We start from the raw sequence: 22,700 nt of genomic DNA, 5'->3' as shown, positions 1-22,700 counted from the left end.
TGTGCAGTGGACAAAATCGAACTGACATGCATCCCCGGGGTCTCTATCGGAGACTTTGAGCTGGAAGTTGCTGACCTGAAGGCATCAGACATGTGGATGAGTAAGTTCAAGTCACTTAATGGAGAGTTGGAAAGTCTTGCGCAACAGCGAGCAGAGCTGGCGAGGGAACACAAGTGGACAGAAATTAAAAATCTTCAACCTGAAGACCAGCTGATTCTTAAAACTTGGAACAAGCTTCCTGTGACATACCACACAATGCAGCGTGTGAGTGTTGCTGTATTGACCATGTTTGGCTCTACATATGCATGTGAACAGTCTTTCTCGCATATGAGGAACATTAAGACCAACCTACGCTCACGTTTAACTGATGGAAGCCTCAACGCCTGCATGAAGCTCAACCTCACCACGTATGAACCAGACTACAAGGCCATCAGCAAAACCATGCAGCACCAGAAGTCGCATTAAAAGTAAGACATTTAATTTATTATACGTTAAAAATACTATATGGCTCTCAATGAAATATATTTAGAAATATTTGGCTTTTATGGCTCTCCCAGTCAAAAAGGTTCCCGACCCCTGGTGTAGTGATATAGTATAATTTTGAAGAGCGTAACAGGGTGTAGTATCTGTAACAGGATGTAGTGTTGTTTAACATGGTGTAGTATTGTGTAACATGATGTAACAGGGCGGCATGGTGGCACAGTGGTTAGCGCGGTCGCCTCACAGCAAAAAGGTCCTGGGTTCGAGTCCAAGGGTTTTCCAACCTTGGGGGTCATCCCGGGGTGTCCTCTGTGTGGAGTTTGCATGTTCTCCCCGTGTCTGCATGGGTTTCCTCCGGGTGCTCTGGTTTCCTCCCACAGTCCAAAGACATGTAGGTCAGGTGAATCGGCCGTACTAAATTGTCCGTAGGTGTGAATATGTGTGTGTGTCGGTCTTGTGATGGACTGGCGGCCTGTCCAGGGTGTCTCCCCTGCCTGTCGCCCAATGACTGCTGGGATAGGGTCCAGCATCCTTACGACCCCGATTGGGATAAGCGGCTTGGATAATGGATGGATGATGTAACAGCGTGTAGTATTGTGTAACAGGGTGTAAATTGCAAAACATGGGGTAATACTACATAACATGGTGTACCAGGGTGTAATAATGGGTAACAAAGTGTAGTATTGTGTACCAGGGTATAGTATCATTTAACAACATGTAGTATTGTTTAACGTGGTGTAGTATTTTGTAACATGATGTAACAGGGCAGCATCGTGGCACAGTGGTTAGCGTGGTCCCCTCACAGCAAGACCGTCTTGAGTATGAGCCCCGGGGTTGTCCATCCTTGGGGGTCGTCCTAGGTCGTCCTCTGTGTGGAGTTTGTATGTTCTCCCAGTGTCTGTGTGGGTTTCCTCCGGGTGCTCCGGTTTCCACAGTCCAAAGACATGTAGGTCAGGTGCATCGGCCGTACTAAACTGTCGCTAGGTGTGAATGTGTGTGTGCGCGTCGGTCCTGTGATGGACTGGCGGTCTGTCAAGTCAATTTTATTTGTATAGCCCAATATCACAAATTAAAAATGTGCCTCAGGGGCTTTACAGCAACACAACACCCTGTCCTTAGACCCTCTCGTTGGATAAGGAACAACTCCCTAAAAAAACCTTTAACAGGGAGAAAAAGTAGGAAGAAACCTCAGGGAGAGCAACAGAGGAGAATCTCTCTCCCAAGATAGACAACGTGCAATGATGTTGTGTTTACACAATTTACACAATACAACATTGAAAGAGGATAACAAAATTATAATGGAATTATAAAAATGTATGACCAGGGTCTCCCCACCTGCCACCCAGTGACTGCTGGGATAGGCTCCCGCATCCCCGTCACCCCTACTGGGATAAGCGGCTTAGATAATGGATGGATGATGTAACAGGGTGTGGTATTGTGTAACAAAGTGTGGTATTGTGTACCAGAGTCTAGTATCATGTAACAGGGTGGGTTACCTTTGGAGTGAGCAGTGCGTAGAAGGGTGTAGCATGTCACCATGACATCCAAGATGGGTTTCGTTAGATTGGAGTAGAGATGGGCAACGGAAGCAGAGAACATCATCACGTCCTCCGTCAGAGACTGATCTGGGTTCACCAAACGACCATCAATGTTACTGACCCGATAATAGGTCTGCAGAGAGACAGAGAGGAACAGAGAGAGACACACAGCTGAGATGATCACAGAAAGTAGAATCAGTTCATCTGGACACTCTTACTGACCTCTTCAGTCTCAACTGACTGAAGAGCTCACTTAGATGTGTGATGAAACATCCATCCCTCCATTGTCCAAACCGCTTATCCTGCTCTCAGGGTCGCGGGGATGCTGGAGCCTATCCCTGCAGTCATTGGGCGGCAGGCACGGAGACACCCTGGAAAGGCCGCCAGACCACCACACAGGGCCGACACACACACACACACACACACACACACACACACACACACACACACACACACACACACACACACATTCACACCTAGGGGCAATTTTCACCTGAACTACATGTCTTTTTGATGGTGGGAGGAAACCGGAGCACCTGGAGGAAACCCACGCAGACATGGGGAGAACATACAAACTCCACACAGAAAGGACCTTCGCCACCTGGACGCTGCTTGGCAGTCCCCTCATCACATTTTCTTTTTATTTATCTTATAAAGCCATGTAAATTTTTTCTTTTTACATGATGATGTTGGTCACGTGACTCGGGTCCTGGGCTGTTCTGGTGGCATCTGGCCACTGCTTGGCATCCTGTGCATCATATTCTTCATAAATTTTATAAGTCCATTATAATTCTGTTTATCCTCTTTCAATGTTGTATTGTGTAAACTGTGTAAACACAACATCATTGCACTTTGTGCGTCTTGGGAGAGAAATCCTCCTCTGTTGCTCTCCCTGAGGTTTCTTCCTATTTTTTCTCCCTGTTAAAGGGGTTTTTTAGGGAGATGTTCCTTATCCGATGAGAGGGTCTAAGGACAGGCTGTTGTATTGCTGTAAAGCCCACTGAGGCACATTTGTAATTTGTGATATTGGGCTATACAAATAAAACTGAATTGACTTGACTTGATTTGACTTGACTTGGGACAGCCTGGGGTTTGAAACCAGGACCTTCTTGTTGTGAGGAAACAGCGCTAACCACTGGGCCACCGTGCCACCCAATGGGGAAGATGTTTGCTCTCAGCAACTTTGAGGAATGATTGTTGGTGTCAGATGTGATGGTCCAGCATCTCAGAACTTGCTGACCTTCTGGGCAATGCTAACCTGGTTGGTAAAGTACAGGTAGGCGGACATTTGTGTGTTTGTGTCTGTGTGTGTGGTGAGGTGTGGTTCGTATATGTGTGTTCTTTGAGCTTTTCAGTGTCAAAGTAAGGAGATTTTTGCAAAGTGAGGACATTTTGTCCAGTCCTCACTTATTTAAGGTTCTATTTTGGGGTTAGGACCTTGTTTTAGGTTTAGGGTAAGGGTTAAGGTTAGGACTTGGTTTTAGGGTTAGAATTGGGATTAGGTTAAGGTTAGGGTAAGGGTTAGGACTTTGTTTTAGGGTTAGGGTTAGAATTGGGACTAGGTTAAGGTTAGGGTAAGGGTTAAGGTGAGGCATGCAGTCCTGATGGTTAAGGGCTAGGGAATGAATGTAGTCAATTACAGGTTCATAAAAGAATAGGAAGACGAATGTGTGTGTGTAACACTAACCTGGTTAGTGAAGTACAGTTTGTAGGCGTGTGTGACCAGTCTAGTTCTGAAGGCGAGGGCTAGTTGTCCTTCAAGGAAGCGGATGGCACTGTTGATGAAGGTGGCAGGAAGCGCGATGAGCAGCCACTTACTGAGCTCCCACACAAAGGCCTGGGGCCTCTTCTGTACAATAGTCTTTACTATAAGACCTGCAACACGGTGGACCCACAACAAACACACAACAGACACACAAGACACCTTTACATACCATCTGGAGCTCAGAACGGGAAGCGTGCATTGTTCTATTGCTGACCTCCACAGACGTCCCACTCTTATCTTGTCTTTTTTCTCTGCCTGTAATACCTCCGTTCTGTTTCTTCATGTATTATTGTAGTCAAGAACATCAGTATTGTAGTCCATAACATCAGTATTGTAGTCAATAACATCAGTATTGTAGTCCATAACATCAGTATTGAAGTCAATAACATCAGTATTGTAGTCAATAACATCAGTATTGTAGTCCATAACATCAGTATTGAAGTCAATAACATCAGTATTGTAGTCAATAACATCAGTATTGTAGTCCATAACATCAGTATTGTAGTCCATAACATCAGGTCTAAGTGCTAGAAGATGAAAAACTCCCTGGTAAGTGAAGCAAACTGTTTCTACCTGGGGAACCCAGTCTACATGACTCTTCTCTCAGCTACAAAACACAAAGCTTCCTCATATACAGCCAACATCTTATTGGCTCCCTCCTACCACCAGGGATTGTGGGTAATTAACAGAGAGCAGCTGTAGAAGTTCAGGTATAAGCAACAAGGAGCAAGGTGGTCTATCGCTGACATCTCCTTCAGCAAGAAATTACGTTTTAACACTGTGCATACTACATGCTATCAAAATAATACACTACAGTCAAATATACTAATATACTGACATACTACATAACAACATACCACATACTAGACTCACAAGTCAATGTCTAAACGCTTCGCTCAGCTAGAGACACAGGACATTCTCCCAACTTTCCTTGCTAAAACTGGGTGGAAACAATTAAGAGTTTAAAAAAAAGTTCAGTGCAGAACCAATCCAAAGTCTTTAGGGCGGGGCTGTCACACGGGGGCGGTGACATGCAGAAGTCGTGCGCTTGTAAACACTGTCGTACCAGCAACACTTGCGTTATAGGATGGCTCAGGCGCAGTCACCGAAGAAAACTAGACAAATGATACAGTCGGCGAGCTAACATTAATTATGGTTTCAAACTCACCATTGCACTACAGTGTGTACTTCATCAACAGCCACTCCAACCTGCCGCTCCCGAAATAACGGTGTTTGTAGAAGCCGTCTACACTTTGCTTGGCCAACAAAAGTTTCTGGTGTGCCAAACACAAGGGCGAAATCACCGGCGGTGACCTGGTCATCGATGTTCTCGCTTTGTCCCGCGTATGTGGCAGAGACGCCTTTTGCTTTCTAAAACTGCACCTGCTCCTCCATTATCGACAGCAGAGGGTGTACGACCAGCACCATAGGTTTCTGCCCCTGTGCGGACAACAAGTCGCAGACAGTTGGCCAGGCTTGAAAGACCAAGCATTTCCCGTAACCAGCTGGTAAACAAGCAAACACATCTTTCTTGTCCTGGGTTAAAAGTTTTAAACAAAGCCGCTGTAAATCCTTAATTGCACCAATCTTGTGGACTGAGCACACGTTCGATAAAACTGAATCACATGATCTAACATTACTCGGGACATCCATTTTCAATGTTTTAAAAAGCTCTCTCCGCGTTACAGAGTGATTCTATATCTCCAGTTTGTGTCACTACGGAGGAGGGTGGGGACAGAGCATAGTTTCCGGTAAGGCGTGTCCTTGACGAAATGTAAGGGGCGTAGCAGTAGGAGCAGGCTTGTTAGCCGCCGTTCTCGCCGCCGTTCTAGCAACTATCTTGCATTTAGAAATCCCCCGACGACTGGTAGGCGGAGATCTCCGATTGTCTGGTATCGCGAGACTAACCACATACTAACACGCTAGTATGTACTGAGTACTTCATACACAGGTGTTGCGCTGCTCAGAGCGACGGGGCGGCTGTCGGACAGATGCTCTAGAAGTTCAGTCATAGTGTCAGGCTCGCCTGTATCATCGGCGTTGTGGGCACAGTGCTGCCATATTTCAAGTTTCAAATTTATCTGTCAAATGCTCAACAACAGCGGTGGCAATCAAATACTTACTGAACAATAATAATACTACATAAATACTTAATAAATACTTATCTACCTACTTAGACATCAGGCTAACCTCAAAAAAAGCTAATAATCTACAATCGGTAATATAAAATGCTCCCCCTTTTTCTCCCCAATTGTATGCAGCCAATTACCCCACTCTTCCGAGCCGTCCCGGTCTCTGCTCCACCCCCTCTGCTGATCCGGGGAGGGTTGCAAACTACCACATGTCTCCTCCCATACATGTGGAGTCACCAGCCGCTTGTTTTCACTTGACAGTGAGGAGTTTCACCAGGGAGATGTGGCGCGTGGGGGGAATCACACTATTCCCCCCAGTTCCCCCTCCCCCCAACAGACGCCCCAACTGACCAGAGGAGGCGCTAGTGCAGTGACCAGGACACATACCCACATCCGGCTTCCCACCCACAGACACGGCCAATTGTGTCTGTAGGGACACCCAACCAAGTTGGAGGTAACACGGGGATTCGAACAGGCAATTCCCGTGTTGGTAGGCAACTGAATAGACCACCACGCTACCCGCACGCCCTGTAATATAAATTCTAACAGTGTTTACAAGCCAGGATTTCTTTTTTTACTTGAAATTAACAAAAGTAAAAATTTAACAAGTGTACAGGATTTTCAGTATGAATATGCTTTGTCTCCAAACCGTCCGACCTGACCTGTCCCTCTAATATACTCCTTCCTAATCCTGTCCTTCTTCATAACTCCCAATTAAAATCTTATCATCTTCATCTCTGCCACCTCCAGCTCCTCCTCCTGTCTTTTCATCAGTGCCACTGTCTCCACACCATATAACATAGCTGGTCTCACAACCATCTTGTAAACCTTCCCTTTAACTCTTGCTGGCCCCCTTCTGTCACAAATCACTCCAGACACTCTTCTCCACCCACTCCACCCTGCCTGCACTCTCTTCTTCACCTCTCTCCTGCACTCCCCGTTACTTTGGACAGTTGACCCCAAGTATTTAAACTCATCCAACTTCACCACCTCCACTCCTTGCATCCTCACCATTCCACTGTCCTCCCTCTCATTCACGCATAGGTATTCCGTCTTGCTCCGACTGACTTTCATTCCTCTTCTCTCCAGTGCATACCTCCACCTCTCCAGGCTCTGCTCCACCTGCAAACCTACTCTCGCTACAGATCACAATGTTATCCGGGAACATCATAGTCGACGGAAACTCCTGCCTGATCTCATCCCTCAACCTGTCCATCACCATTGCAACAAGAAAGGGCTCAGAGCCGATCCTTGATGTAATCCCACCTCCACCTTGAACCCATCTGTCATTCCAACCACACACCTCACCACTGTCACACTTCCCTCATACCACACCACACCCCTCACCACTGTCGTAAATCAAGACCCCTGACCCTGCAGCTAAAATAATCACACTGCTAAACAGACAACGACAACACAGATTGTGGAGGAGCAACTTTAGGAGGAACCATTGAACACATCCACATGCATGCATGCGCGCACACACATACACACACACACACACACACATACAAAATACTTGCTCACCATCCAGCGTTGCAACGTATATGGAGAGGAAGGTTCTGGAGATGAGAGCCAGTGAGTGAAGGCCCAGAAGGCCAAACTCCTTACAGAGCAACCTGGGAAACAGGACCTTCAGCAGGCCCCTCAGTCTCTGGACAAACTCCCTGTTCACCCCTGGAGACCTAAACAAACACATATACAAATACAACACTTAGACCTGCACACACACACATATGCAACACTTTAAGTGCACACACACACATATGCAACTACATCGCTTAGACCTGTGTTCACGCACGCACGCACGCACGCACGCACGCACGCACACACACACACACACACACACACACACACACACACTTGCTTGCTGGTGGTCCATCGAGTCCGATGATGACGTCCCTCCTCGTTAACGGTGTGTTCTTTGATGACTGTAGAGTCCAATTCTTGATCCACAAGCTGGACATATGAAGTCTGGGTTAGTGGGGGCAGGCATGGTTGTGTGTCTCCTCAGTCTTTTCTGTTGTTTTTTCACATTCCTCTCCATTGCCAGCTGTTCTACACCTCTGTGGCAGATCTCCCGCCAGTTGGAAAGGCTGATGGCAGCTTGCTCCAGTCTCAAGGGGTCCATACAACACGTCTTCAGGGATGTTTTTAGTTTGTCTTTGTATGGCTTCTTCTGACCACCTGCAGACCGGTGGCCCAGTTGAAGCTGTCCATACAGGACTTGACGTGGCAGGTGTTCTTGAGGCATCCTGATGACATGCCCAAGCCAGCGCAGTTGGTGTTCAGTGGTGGTATTCAGTCTATGCTCTTGCAGTCTGTCCTAGCAAGAATCTCAGCATGAGGGACACGGTCACGCCACATGATCCCCATGATTCTCTGCAGACACCTTATGTGGCCACACCACCTGCCTGAGTAGCACGCTCTCTTGCTTTTCATTTTGGCACCCAGGGCTAGGGAATGGATGGTGTGGCTCAAGCCACATTGCAGTGACGCATCGTCTAGAGTTTCAGCATCAACCCTATTTTCTGTGTGAGGCGCAGCAGTTCCGCAGGGTAGCCATCACGCACTGGTAAAGGTATGCGGTGTGGACCAGGCCCAAGTTATAGACTTGTTAGCATTCTGGTGCAAAATGGCTGCCATGCATCACCCAGGTGGGTCCTACATGTTGGTGGTGGTTGAAGCAAGTTACCCTTCAACATGAAGCGCTTTGGGTGTCTAGACAAGCGCTATATAAACGTCCATCCATCCATTATCCGACCCGCTTATCCTGCACTCAGGGTCATGGGGATGCTGGAGCCTATCCCAGCAGTCATTGGGCGGCAGGCGGGGAGACACCCTGGACAGGCCGCCAGGGCACGCGCACACACACACACACACACACACACACACACACACACACACACACACACACACACACACACATTCACACCTAGGGACAATTTAGTATGGCCAACTCACCTGACCTACATGTCTTTGGACTGTGGGAGGAAACCGGAGCACCCGGAGGAAACCCACACAGACACGGGGAGAACATGCAAACTCCACACAGAGGACGACCTGGGACGACCCCCAAGGTAGGACAACCCCAGGGCTCAAACCCAGGACCTTATTGCTGTGAGGCGACCGTGCTAACCACTGTGCTACCATGCCGCCTTATTTATTATTATCATTATTACTATTATTGTTGTTGTTGTTAGTGGTGTCACGCACACACACTCCTTTCTCCTCTACCTGCTCATGCCTCTGCTCTTCTTTTGACCTCCATCTTTGTCCAATGAGCTGTAAGAAGTTTTGGCCCCACCCACAACCACCTCAGCCCCACCGAGCTGCTTTCCTCCTGCCCTCTTCTGAAAAACAAACACAAGCAGAGGATATACATACATGCATGTGTAGTGTACCTGTGTGTGTGTGTGTGTGTGTGTGTGCATGTGTACCTGCAGTCTGTCCCACATATAGACAGAGAGTTTCTTTGTCGCATAGGCAGCAACAAGCAGAGCAACCGCTCTCCTGGCCTTGGAGCTCCGCCTTAGCTGGCCCATCAGCCTATCAGAGGCCAGCTGCATCCTGATGGACAGGTAAAGAGAACCAATGACAGAGCACTTCGGCTTGCCTCCAGAGTGTTGTAGCCTAACTTCCTAGTCTCAGAAGTCACATGGAGCTCTGCTCTGGGGTCACATCCTCCTGACAGCCTTAAAATAGTCCAACAGTGCTGAAAGACTGCCCGTCAATTCACCCTGGGTTAATAAAGTTTATAATACGGCCTCTAAGTGGTCAGCATCCTGTTGAAGTGAAATGTTAACCTGTCTAGCCCATGATAAGATCAAGTAAAAATAAACATTCATTCATTCATTCATTCATCATCAGCTGCTTCTCTAGGATCGGGCCGCAGTGGCAGCAAGCTAAGTAGGGCACTAATAAACATTTTGCAAACTAATTTTTATATGCCTTCATTGAGCTGATCTTATTTAGATTGAAGGAGCGGCAAAAAACCCCGCTCTCCTGGCATCCACACCCGACCCAAAGTCACCAGCTGTCTCACACACACACACACACACACACACACACACACACACACACACACACACACACACACACACTCACTCACACACACACACACACACACTCACTCACTCACACACACACACACTCACACACACACACTCACTCACTCACTCACTCACACACACACACACACACTCACTTACACACACACACACACCCACACACACACTCTCTCTCTCTGTTACACACACACTCACACACACACTAGTCAGACTGCCTGACAAGGCTTCTATAATACTGTACACTGGTAGTTTATCATCCTGTCGAGTTAAAGAGCTATTTATCAGGTTAGGGGTAGTTATTTCCCAGGTTAGGGGTAGTTATTTACCAGGTTAGGGGTCGTTATTTACCAGGTTAGGGTAGTTATTTACCAGGTTAGGGGTAGTTATTTACCAGGTTAGGGGTCGTTATTTACCAGGTTAGGGTAGTTATTTATCAGGTTGTGGGTAGTTATTTACCAGGTTAGGGTAGTTATTTACCAGGTTAGGGGTCATTATTTACCAGGTTAGGGTAGTTATTTCCCAGGTTAGGGGGTAGTTATTTCCCAGGTTAGGGTAGTTATTTCCCAGGTTAGGGGTAGTTATTGTTATTTCCCAGGTTAGGGGTAGTTATTTCCCAGGTTAGGGGGTAGTTATTTCCCAGGTTAGGGGGTAAGTTATTTCCCAGGTTAGGGGGGTAGTTATTTCCCAGGTTAAGAGGTAGTTATTTATCAGGTTAGGGGTGGTTATTTCCCAGGTTAGGGTAGTTATTTATCAGGTTAGGGGGTAGTTATTTCCCAGGTTAGGGGTAGTTATTTCCCAGGTTAAGGGGTAGTTATTTCCCCAGTTAGGGGGGGTAGTTATTTCCCAGGTTAGGGGTAGTTATTGTTATTTCCCAGGTTAGGGGGGTAGTTATTTCCCAGGTTAAGGGGTAGTTATTTATCAGGTTAGGGGTAGTTGGGTAACTTTGGGGGTACAGTGGACGAGCCAGGCATCGCCATGCGAAGGGACCAAGTTAATAATTAGCTACGGAGCTGTGGACGCCGGGAACTCGCCGTTCTTTTACCCGCTAACGCCAAATAACCACCACCACCACCACCTCCTCCTCCTCCTCCACCACCACCTCACACCGCCGGTCTGTGAAGTTATGGAGGAGGTGATGTTTTGTTAATAACCACCACCTTGTTTTCCGTTAATGTTCAGAGAATACCTGCGTAAGAAGCAACTAGCTTAAATCACTCACCCGTTAGCTTAGCTTAGCTTAGCTGCGCCGAGCTAAGCTAACTATGCTAACGGCAACTTAGTTGTTTGATCTTCTCCACGACACTGAGCGAAACGCTGGAATCTGCCGGAAATCCCGTTCTTCCCGGGAAAACTGGACTCTGGAAGTCCGGGTTAAGAAAGTCCGGTCCGGTTTCGATCCGACTGAATGAAACCCCGTCTCTGCTGCGTGCGGGCGTCCGGTTCGTATTTTGATCATAAAAAAGTTGGTCCAGAGCGGACGCGCTTCACCTGACCGGCCGCGTCTCAATTCGAAAATACAGCCTTTCCTTCTCTTGCTCCCTACCGCCCTCATCTTTCCTTCTCATGCTCCCTACCGGCCTTATCTTTCCTTCTCTTGCTCCCTACCGGCCTTATCTTTCCTTCTCTTGCTCCCTATTGGCCTTATCTTTCCTTCTCTTGCTCCCTACTGCCCTCATCTTTCCTTCTCTTGCTCCCTACCGGCCTCACCTTTCCTTCTCTTGCTCCCTACCGGCCTCATCTTTCCTTCTCCTGCTCCCTACCAGCCTTATCTTTCCTTCTCTTGCTCCCTACCGGCCTTATCTTTCCTTCTCTTGCTCCCTATCGGCCTTATCTTTCCTTCTCTTGCTCCCTACCGGCCTTATCTTTCCTTCTCTTGCTCCCTACCGGCCTTATCTTTCCTTCTCCTGCTCCCTACTGGCCTTATCTTTCCTTCTCTTGCTCCCTACCGGCCTTATCTTTCCTTCTCTTGCTCCCTACCGGCCTTATCTTTCCTTCTCTTGCTCCCTACCGGCCTCATCTTTCCTTCTCTTGCTCCCTACCGGCCTTATCTTTCCTTCTCCTGCTCCCTACTGGCCTCATCTTTCCTTCTCCTGCTCCCTACTGGCCTTATCTTTCCTTCTCTTGCTCCCTACCGGCCTCATCTTTCCTTCTCTTGCTCCCTACTGGCCTTATCTTTCCTTCTCTTGCTCCCTACTGGCCTTATCTTTCCTTCTCCTGCTCCCTACCGGCCTTATCTTTCCTTCTCCTGCTCCCTACTGGCCTTATCTTTCCTTCTCCTGCTCCCTACTGGCCTTATCTTTCCTTCTCCTGCTCCCTACTGGCCTCATCTTACACAGCGGCTCCTTCATAGACAACAAGTGTAGGTCACTGGGGATGGTTAAACGTTTATAACATCTGTCCACTTAGCCGCGACAACCGAAACATCACGGAGGGGAATGGCAGTGAACATGGGGACAGAAATCCAAGTTCCATGTTTCTTACAGTGGTAGAAGAGAAGGAAGTCGTGGACATTGTAAACAAATGCAAGAACAACAACAACCAAATCTGCTGACTGGAGTGATGTTGATATGACAGTAGCAAAGAAAGTAATGGGAGGTATTGCAAAACCACTAACCCACATCTGTAACGTGGCCTTTCAACCTGGTCAAGTTCCGAGCAAACTGAAAATAGCAAAAGTCATACCCTTATTGATTTTCTTATAGATTCCACCTCAAACTTCAAATACTGAGCCTGCGCATGCTGTGGTATTGGTGAAATCTGCTGACCCCATCCAGCCTTTTTAAATAAAGATAATTCCAGAGACCAACCACAGTGGAAAGTCAACTCTTCTCATCAACTCGGGACGGTGACCCGCTGATGTTCATAGTCACACAGAAAACACTGACGTCCCATCCTGCTTAAAAGGTAAACAGGAAGTTGGGTGTAATGGACCAATAAGTTAATTTGTTTAATGGTATGATTCTATTTTCACCGGAAGGCAAAAAAGAGTCATAAGTTATGAAAGATTGTAAGTAACATACGTAAACATATGGGATCATAAAGGCTCCTCCACGGTCAATCCACGTTTTAACTCGATTCGACAAAGTTAAATAACTCGACGATTGGTTCACTTTGATTTTCATTAGGAAAAAAAAAGATATAGAAAATACAAAACCCAGTGTTGGACAAATAACAACAGCACTTTACCAGCCTTCCAGTTGTGGTTAGGCACACGCCCATTATTCCAGCCTCCACCATCTTTCTGAGTGTGGGGAAGTGGCACCCGCTTTCCCACGTGCATCACAACTTTGATTTAACGCCTTTAAAGAAACGCGTTTTCATCAAACATATACATTTAATGCACACTGATTGTACACATTAGCGTGACAACACGTTTTTATTGCAACACAACACAAAAAAAGCAAAAGCAAGTCATCTATCAATCAAAGAATCCACTCATCCATGAGTTCATCCATTCATACATCTTTTCATTCATCCATGATTCATCCATGACTCATCCATGACTCATCCATCCATTCGCTGACGTCGTAGCTTGGCTGATTGTTTGCTGCGTAGGTCGGTGCATCAGGCTTTTAAAGGCTTAACCACCCAAATAGTGAAATGACATTGGAAGGTATCGGGGGTTTATTGCTGTCTTGTTTGGCCGTTAGTGGAACAAGTTCAGAGGTTGGAGACGCTGATCTTCATATCAAGTTGAATCATAGTGTGTCAGCAGGTCTTTCTCAGACCAAAGAACACAAAGGATGGACCTGTGTCCTTGAGGGGAACGTTCTTGTTAGTTGTTCCTGGAAGAATGAACTCTTCCTCCTCTTGCCAGTGCAGGAACACGGCGGAGGTGACAGCTTCTCCGGGTCTCCTGCTCACACTGACCACCACATGTGTGTTCAGACTCCTTCTGACCTTCAGACAGCGGCGGACATCAGCCTTACTGCTGACACGGCTGTGGCTGTGGTCTGCATTGGAAAAGCTAGCATTGCTTGGCCTGATGAGCGTTATATCAACTGATCTAGATGGAAAAAGTTGAGGGATAGACGTACAAACTTCTTCAACAAACTGTGATAAGAAGAGCAGATTTTAAAGACAACACAGCGACATATTCAGACAGTTGACCGTCGCCCAGACACTTCCCTATGTCTGGGTCTCGGTTCGTGTAGGATTGGTGTCTGACAGACGCTAACCTGAGAATCCCGTCATCATCATTTGGCTTCACATTTACCTGATCATAATACTGTTACTGATTATCACAACGTCTGTTCTCATGTTGTGTCTGGGACCTGCTGGCTGGTGGACAGAGCGGCGGACACACGCGTCCATCAGGCTGGTGATGATTCTCCAAACAATTCTGACAGCTTATCAAGAGTGTCGTTCATATAAAACATTGGCATTTCTTTTGAATTATTTGCCCTGATTGTCCATGCAGACAAACCTGAATTTAGATTGTGGACAACATTCTACAAAACATCTTGGGACATTAATGAAACACTAGAAAAGTGTCCTGGATTATAAAAACCTAACATCCCCGTTCCTGTGATGCTCCTAATGTCAGCAGAGCTTGTTAGCCAGGAAGAAAATGTTTTACGTATTTGGAGCAGACAGACCACTGAGGCTGGCCTTTCTCGAGATCCAACAGTACCAAGACCTTCTGTCCCTTTCTGAACAGGGCACTGTGTAGAGATACCAAGTTCCACCAGGTAACGCCGGCCACGTTAAACTAACAGAACGTCGTTTCTTTAACACACAGAACAAAACAGTTGACATTTTCTCAAGTTGTAAACACAGTGATGCGTTAACATTTGCTGGATTCATATGGGACTCTCCAAAGGGAGCTGGTCAATTCAGGACTGTCTCAGGACCGGCTCGGCCACCGCCGTGTGACTAAGCGATGCTTTCCTAACATCACTTCCAGTGTTTGTTTCCATGGCGATTTGTGCATCAAACAAGATTAATCAAACCTGGTAAGAATAGGGACTTCAGGATGTCACATGTTTCTGAAACTGCTGTGACTGGAGCAGCTGATTTTGATATACATGAATGATCCCTGTGGGGAAATTACACTCTGCATTTCACCCCTCCTAGCTGTGTAGCTAGCAGCAGTGAGCAGCCGCCGTGCAGCGCCCGGGGACCAACCCCAGTTCTTCTTGCCCTGCCTCGATCAGGGGCACAGACAGGAGTATTAACCCTACCACCCATGTCTTTTTGATGGTGGGGGAAACCCGGAGAAAACCTACCACAGACACGGGGAGAACATGCAAACTCCACACAGAGGTCGACCTGGGATGACCCCCCAAGGTTGGACAACCCCGGGGTTCAAACCCAGGACCTTCTTGCTGTGAGGCGACAGCGCTAACCACTGCACCACCGCGCTGCAACCGGTCCTACCCTGTGCTAAGACGGGTCCAGCAGTAGCTCTCTCTTCCACCATGACTTCCTGTCTCCACTTGCGATGGAGCGATGCTGTCACGTTGATGGCAGGTTGACTGGGACTGCTGGTTTTATAACTTGTACTACAGTGCCCAAAACTGCCAAAGTGCCAATGAACCAGGACACCTGAGCTTCTCACATGTGTTCAAACTGTTCCCAGCACTGAAGATGAGCAAATGTTAGCAGCACAAAGAATTCTTGTTCGACTGTGTCTGCCTCTGTCTGGAGATTAAAGCTACAGTCCTGAATCTGCTGGTGTTGCTGGACCAGTGTGTGTCCTACGTAGGTGTTGGTGAGGTGAGTGTTGCGCAGTGGCGGCTGGCCAGTACAGGGTGCTGGGGCGCTGCCCCCCTCAAATATCAAGAGAGGAAAATCTACTTAAACATGTCAATTAAATATAATTTAGTTGTATGATGCAAATAATGATGAAATAAAAGTGTTGTCAGTCTGTGAGCACCTGTCAGCAGCATTACATACTGGTTCAAATGGTATTTGGTTGGTTCCTGTCTGAATACATATACTTCCTGTCTGAATACATATACTTCCTGGGTGAGGGGCGCCGGCCAAACCATACCTTCTGTAAGCCCTGAAACTTGTGGCGAGCAGGTGACCTGAGGCTGCTGTCTGATTGGTCTCTTCAGATTTTCCAGGAGGCGCAGTTCTGTGTCCCCAGACACTCCCACTTTTATTGGCAGTGAATTGGTATTGTTTTAATGTTTTCTGATCTAATGTGATTGGACAATTCTCGTGGGTGTCAATCACGTTCACACCCACCACCACGCCTCATCTCAACTGTCAATCATTCACCGTCTACCAACCCTGATAAAATCTATAGGCTACATGGTCCTTCTTAGTAACTCTGTGACTGTGTGGGCATTAAAGCAGCTGTCAGGTGTGCTGCGCCAAGCTAAATTGCACCCCCCCCCCAAATTTCTAGCACCAGCCGCCACTGGTGTTGTGTTGTCTGAGCTCAGAATGAATGAGAGTCAGCAGGGCTGTTGTGTCAGAAACAAACCAGGAAACCTGGTGGAACCTGAGGTGTACTTATGGATGCAGTACTGTGTGTTGGTAAAGGTCTTCTACCCGCTTGTTCTGTCACAACGCCTCCACTTCTTCTAACTCAACACTACCTGCCTTCTTCTTCCTCGTCTGGCTGCTATGATGAAGATGAAAACACTATGCACCCTGTCATGTTTACTGATAAAGTCCTACCAGACACCACCCATCCACACCACACACTGCTAAATAGGGTGCGCTTCTTGTTTGGCTGAAGTACAACTGGGCTTTCAGCTACCCGGATTCACTTGCAATGCTTCCCGAAAAGAAAAGGCATCACTCCAATAAACAGGATAAATAACCTCATTACCACGTGGTTTTCTTTTTCTTTAAATGAACTAGAAGCATTAAAACATGCTGGCATCTTTCAGCTGGACAAAAATCCATAAAAACACCTGGTAAGAGGTAACTTTTGCTCATTACTGGAGTGCCACCTTTTCTTGTTTTTTGGGGGGAAACAGCACAGCTAAAAAGTCTTGGTGTTTGGATACTGACCGGTCAAATTATTGTCTTAGACACAGCAGAGAAGCCTCAAAAAGAACCTGTGTTTGCAGGTAACTGTTCGGGATTGTAGCTTTAAAAACCAGCAGACTTTTTTCTCGAATCTCCGAAGGAGCTGCTGCAGTCCGGGTCTGCTCCTCCACTCAGAGGAGCCGGCGGGAGGAAACGCTGGAGGACTCAGCGAGGAATCAGTAGCAAGAGCAAACTTAGACATAACGCGTTGGTTTGATTTACTCATCCAGACGTGGTGTTGGACTGTGAAGGAGCTTGGCGGTTGGGGAACACAGCTGGGTCATCCTTCGCTTCGCTGTTGTACGGCTCAGACCAATAAACCAATCCAGGCGTGAAGAAAGAAAATTAAATGACAAAAATTCCAGGAAGCCAGCCTAGAAGTGGTTGGTAAAACTGTCAGCGAAACTGTCCTGACATCTGATTGGTCAGTCAGACAAGCGTTCCAGGAGAAGGCTGGTCCACAGCTTGTGCCTTCAGAGAAACTTCCTGTCTCTGCTGAAGAGGGAAAGAGTTATGGTAGAGCGAGCCATCCAAAGACCTGAGACAAAGAGAGAGAGGGAGAGAAATTTTCCTTTAATTTGCATAAATTTAATAGCTTTGTCTTTTGACAGTCTAACTCTCTCTCTCTCTCTACACACACAAACACACTGACACACCTGCCGTGAAGCGGGTGTCCGTGGAAGGTGGCAGAATGCGGCAGCTGTCCCTGCTGATGCTGTAGCGATGGCGTGTACTGCTGATGTGTGTCCATCTGATAGGCTGGCTGCTGAATGACGCCATGAGTTGTTCGCCTGCGCTGAAGAGCTCCTCGTCCCTCCTGAACTTTGACCCCGGTGCTGACCTTTCCATTGATTTGGTTTTGGTGGGCAGAGCCTAAAGTGTTCCTGAGGTACCAGTCTCTAAGACCTGTCAATCAAAAGAAACAAAAAACAAAAACTTCATGTCAACCAAGATCAATCAAGCTACATCTGTCTTTAACTTCTCTATCATCCATCCTCATTTTATGTCTCTCTATCACTTCTCTGCAAGACTCTGGATACATAAACAGGAAGTGCCATTACCTCCTGTTGTTAGTATGATTAAGTCAGTGACCTATAACCTCTCTAAGTTTCTGGCATCTGTTCTGAACCCGTTGGTAGGCAGTAATGAACATCACATTCAGAACACCGTGGATGTTGTGGATAAGGTGGGGGACACCATCATGGACAGGATGAAACAATGGCCTCTTATGATGTTAAGTCTCTCTTCACGTGCGTTCCTGTTGATGAAGCAGTGGAGGTAGTCCATATGAAATTACAAAACGACCCCACCCTTAGCAATAGGATCACCCTCAACACTGACCAGGTGTGTCTGCTCCTGAAGCTGTCTTCAGTCCACGTACTTCACAGACAGGGGGCAGTACTACAGGCAGAGGCATGGGGGCGCTATGGGTTCCCCGGTCTCACCTGTAGTGGCCAACTTGTACATGGAGGAAGTGGAAAAGAGGCTCTGATGTCCTATCCAGGGACACCACCTAGCCACCTGGGTTAAAACTAAATCTCAGGATGTAGCACATTTCACCACCACATGAACTCTGTGGACACCACATCAAGTTCACCAGGGAGGATGTGGAACATGACAGGTTAGCCTTCTTATGCTGTGAAACTGCAGTTGGTGATGGGGGACATTTGGTTGTTGATGTTTAGCGTAAACCAACACATACTGATCAGTACTTAAGGTTTGACTCTCATCATCCACTGGAGCACAAACCAGGAGTCATCAGGACGCTGGACCACCGAGCTGACAACGTCCCCACCGACACAGCAGCCGAGGAAGGGGAGAAATCCCATATTAAACAGGCCCTGGTTAAGTGTGGTTATCCTAACTGGGCGTTTGTCAAAGCCAAGAAGACCCCAAACAGTGGACCAGCCAACTGAAGACAGGAGGAGGACAACAGCTGTCTAAGCTTAAACCAGTGGTGATTCTGTATGTGGTGGGAGTGTCGGAAAAGCTGAGACACGTATTTTCCAAACACCACGTCCCAGTTGCTTTCAAACCCCAAAACACACTGCACCAGAACCTGGTCCACCTCAAGGATCAGGTCCCCCGACACAAACAGAGCAATATAGTGTAGCTGTTAAGTGCCGGGAGGATTGCCGTGACTTGTACATCGGGGAAACCAAACAGACGCTGGCCAAGAGGATGACACAACACAGGAGAGCTAATACGTCAGACCAGGACTCCACCGTCTACACCATCTACACAGTCTACACCATCTACAGACCAGGACTCCATCGTCTACACCATCTACAGACCAGGACTCCACAGTCTACACCATCTACACAGTCTACACCATCTACAGACCAGGACTCCACCGTCTACACCATCTACAGACCAGGACTCCACAGTCTACACCATCTACACAGTCTACACCATCTACAGACCAGGACTCCACCGTCTACACCATCTACAGACCAGGACTCCACAGTCTACACCATCTACACAGTCTACACCATCTACAGACCAGGACTCCACCGTCTACACCATCTACAGACCAGGACTCCACAGTCTACACCATCTACACAGTCTACACCATCTACAGACCAGGACTCCACCGTCTATACCATCTACACAGTCTACACCATCTACAGACCAGGACTCCACCGTCTACACCATCTACAGACCAGGACTCCACAGTCTACACCATCTACACAGTCTACACCATCTACAGACCAGGACTCCACAGTCTACACCATCTACAGACTAGTGGCCACTCTTTCAAGGATGAGGATGAGCACATCCTTGATAGGGAGAAACGCTGGTTTGAACATGCAGTCAAAGAAGCCACATAGTATGTGAAGAGGGAACGACCATCCCTGAACCCTGAAGGGGAGAGCTAAGAGTACATCTGTCACCATCTTACAATGCGGTGATTGCAAACATTCCCCAATCCTCTGTGAATAGTACACATGGCCACTGTAACTCTAGTTAATGCTCACGGCAATCTGCATATGAAACTGGTCGTTGGTTTGGGTCGTTATGTCACTGTATTGTTTATAAGGGTGGGGTACCTGCAGTCACCGTATTGCTTATAAGGGTGGGGTACCTGCAGTCACTGTATTGTTTATAAGGGTGGAGGTACCTGCAGTCACTGTATTGTTTATAAGGGTGGGGTACCTGCAGTCACTGTATTGTTTATAAGGGTGGGGGTACCTGCAGTCACTGTATTGTTTATAAGGGTGGGGTACCTGCAGTCAGGTGAGACTGAAGAGTCACTTAGATGATGATGAAACGTATCTGTCAATAAATGTCTTGTCCAGATGAACTGATGCAACTTTCTCTGATCTGGATAACAGTCTGACAAATGACTAAAATCTGAAGCTAACACCACTCATACTAAGGTTTCATGTGGCTCCAAGGTTAATTACGTTAGCAAAATATCTTGATGCATGCTCAATAATCCAGAAAAGCAAATCCCAGAAAGTTGAATCAGTTCATCTTGACACAGCGTTTAGTGGGAGAAACGTTTAATCACTCAGCTAGGTGACTTCGTCAGCCTCAACTGAAACCTTAAGTCACTTAGAGAAGGGATGACAAGTTTCTCCCACTAAACTTTGTGTCCACATGAACTTATATATATATATTTATAAATAACTTTGTTAAAAGAAAGACTCAACGGTAGGGTAAGTGCTCAACAAATAAGGAGCAAAATAATCCAGTGAGTCAAGTAAATTCTGTATGAGACAGTACCAGGCTGTTTCATGCCATCAGCATCATCAGCAACAGCAAAGCTACAGGAGGACAGAACACACCGTCTACTGCCTCGTCATGCACGTCACGTGCACAACGTCCAATGGGCAAGGGAGAGGTGTGACATTCAAAATTCAAAAACACGTGATCGCTAACGGTCCAATGGGGGGAGGGGGTATTTGTCTATTGTCATGAGTTATAATTACAAAACAGGTGCTTCTATCTGTGTCTGCAACTGCTGGCCAGTTCATTCCTGTTGTTCAGTGTGGACATTTGTGGTGTGCAAATGATAAAACATGTGTCAGTTAGACACAGATTACACATTTTACTGCTGGGAGAATATGCCCTGTTCTTTGAGAGGATTTTCTAGGTGGTTGAATAATTAATGTTTCGGTCCGCCAGTGACCAAATATAAGGGCTTGAACATGTGACATTCTTTAAACGGTTGTTTCTAAAGCTACACATGTGTGCATTAAACCTCTTTTTGAAGTCCCCTCTGTTAGACCCACGTATGTCTCTGTTTTGCTGTTGTCCTCTCTCGTCACCCTAGCTTGGTAGATACCTCCCTTCGTCTGGCACTTTCCCTCGAGGGGGCAGGAGTCCTTCACACGGCAGCTGCAGCTGGGGGGGTCATCTAGTATGTCTCACTGAAAAATAATCTATCATTTGCAAACCAGAAATGTCCACACTGAATAACAGGAATGAACTGGCCAGCAGTTGCAGACACAGATAGAAGCACCTATTTTGTACTTATAAATCATGACAATAGACAAATACCCCCCCCCCCCCCATTGGACTGTTAGCGGTCACGTGTTTTTGAATTTTGAATGTCGCGCCTCTCCCTTGCCCATTGGACGTTGTGGACGTGATGTGCATGACGAGGCAGTAGATGGTGTGTTCTGTCCTCCTGTAGCTTTGCTGACAGCTGATGATGCTTATGGCATGAAACAGACTTGTACTGTCTCATACAGAATTTGTAGTTGGGACAACAAGTACAAGCCCTCTAGCTCACAAGCCTCTGCCCTGTCGAAGCTGCCCGTGGTGTTGTCATTTCACATCATTCTGTGTCTGTGGATGTATAATGTGAGGTATATAGCATACAGTAATTGGTCTCATCTTCTGTATCATTTCAGTTTTACAAAATCGTTTCATGAGAATGATGACAACAATAAAGAGCATTCAACTTTACTCCAGCCTCTGACTTTCTCTTGAAGCCTGTCAGCGATCTGTCAATTTGTGTACATTCACACACAAATTTGACATGACCATGGGCAGCTTGGACAGGGCAGAGACTTTTGAGCTAATGGACTTGTGCTTGTTGTCTCAGCTACAGGTCCTGGACATCAACGTGGGGCTATATAGAGACAATAGGCTGGCAGTCTGCAACAAACCAGCAAGAGAAGTCGAGAGAATAAAAACGAAAATGTGCAGTATATTCACAAACAATGGACTAAACATTTCAGTTGAGGCTAACAAAAACCAGACTGACTTCCTCGACATCTCCTTAGACCTTAAACATGGTACATACAGGCCATACATGAAGCCCAACAATATACTGCAATACATCCACACATCCACAGAGAAAGCAATCATCCACCCTCCATCTGGAAAAATACCCCAGTGAGCATAAACAAAAGACTCTCATGCTCATCATCCAGCGAAGCCACCTTTAATGAAGCCCCCCGCCCCATACCAGGAAGCCTTACAAACATGTGGATATGATTTCAGACTTAAATACAATCCACCACCAACTAGCGGCAGCCAGCAACAACAAAAAAAACCGCAGCAGGAGGGGGAACATCACCTGGTATAAGCCTCCCAACAGCGACATGCTGTGGCCTGTAATATTGGAAAACTATTTTCCAAGCCTTTGGATGAGTGCTTTACCCCAGACCATCTATTGAGAAAACTATTCAACAGGAACACAGTCCAAATGAGCTACAGCTGCAGGCCAGATGTTCAGCAGGTTATTTCATCCCACAACACAAGCATCATG

The 22,700-nt window shown here is 46.9% G+C and overlaps 2 protein-coding genes across 3 annotated transcripts in view; both read right to left on the bottom strand.

Annotated features, from left to right (window-relative positions):
- abcd1 (ATP-binding cassette, sub-family D (ALD), member 1) overlaps positions 1 to 11,419 on the bottom strand; it is a 42,974-nt gene extending 31,555 nt beyond the window's left edge. For both annotated transcript variants that reach the window (XM_056273147.1, XM_056273148.1), the window contains exons 1-6: positions 11,205 to 11,419; positions 9,356 to 9,485; positions 9,153 to 9,268; positions 7,443 to 7,600; positions 3,706 to 3,893; positions 1,977 to 2,151 (exon numbers count right to left, since the gene is read on the bottom strand). In XM_056273147.1, the coding sequence (XP_056129122.1) occupies positions 1,977 to 2,151; positions 3,706 to 3,893; positions 7,443 to 7,600; positions 9,153 to 9,268; positions 9,356 to 9,484 (766 nt within the window). In that variant the 5' untranslated portion in view covers position 9,485; positions 11,205 to 11,419. The remainder of the gene's footprint in view (positions 1 to 1,976; positions 2,152 to 3,705; positions 3,894 to 7,442; positions 7,601 to 9,152; positions 9,269 to 9,355; positions 9,486 to 11,204) is intronic.
- A 1,819-nt stretch (positions 11,420 to 13,238) lies between these two features.
- ccdc120a (coiled-coil domain containing 120a) overlaps positions 13,239 to 22,700 on the bottom strand; it is a 53,591-nt gene continuing 44,129 nt past the window's right edge. Inside the window, exons 11-13 of the mRNA XM_056274773.1 lie at positions 17,632 to 17,881; positions 16,958 to 17,513; positions 13,239 to 13,991 (exon numbers count right to left, since the gene is read on the bottom strand). Of these exons, the coding sequence (XP_056130748.1) occupies positions 17,405 to 17,513; positions 17,632 to 17,881 (359 nt within the window). The 3' untranslated portion in view covers positions 13,239 to 13,991; positions 16,958 to 17,404. The remainder of the gene's footprint in view (positions 13,992 to 16,957; positions 17,514 to 17,631; positions 17,882 to 22,700) is intronic.

The sequence above is a fragment of the Lampris incognitus genome, chromosome 2 (assembly GCF_029633865.1).
Source record: "Lampris incognitus isolate fLamInc1 chromosome 2, fLamInc1.hap2, whole genome shotgun sequence".
Lineage (NCBI taxonomy): Eukaryota > Metazoa > Chordata > Actinopteri > Lampriformes > Lampridae > Lampris > Lampris incognitus.
The sequence above is the reverse complement of the archived record's forward strand: the minus strand, read 5'-3'. Positions and strand labels throughout refer to the sequence as shown.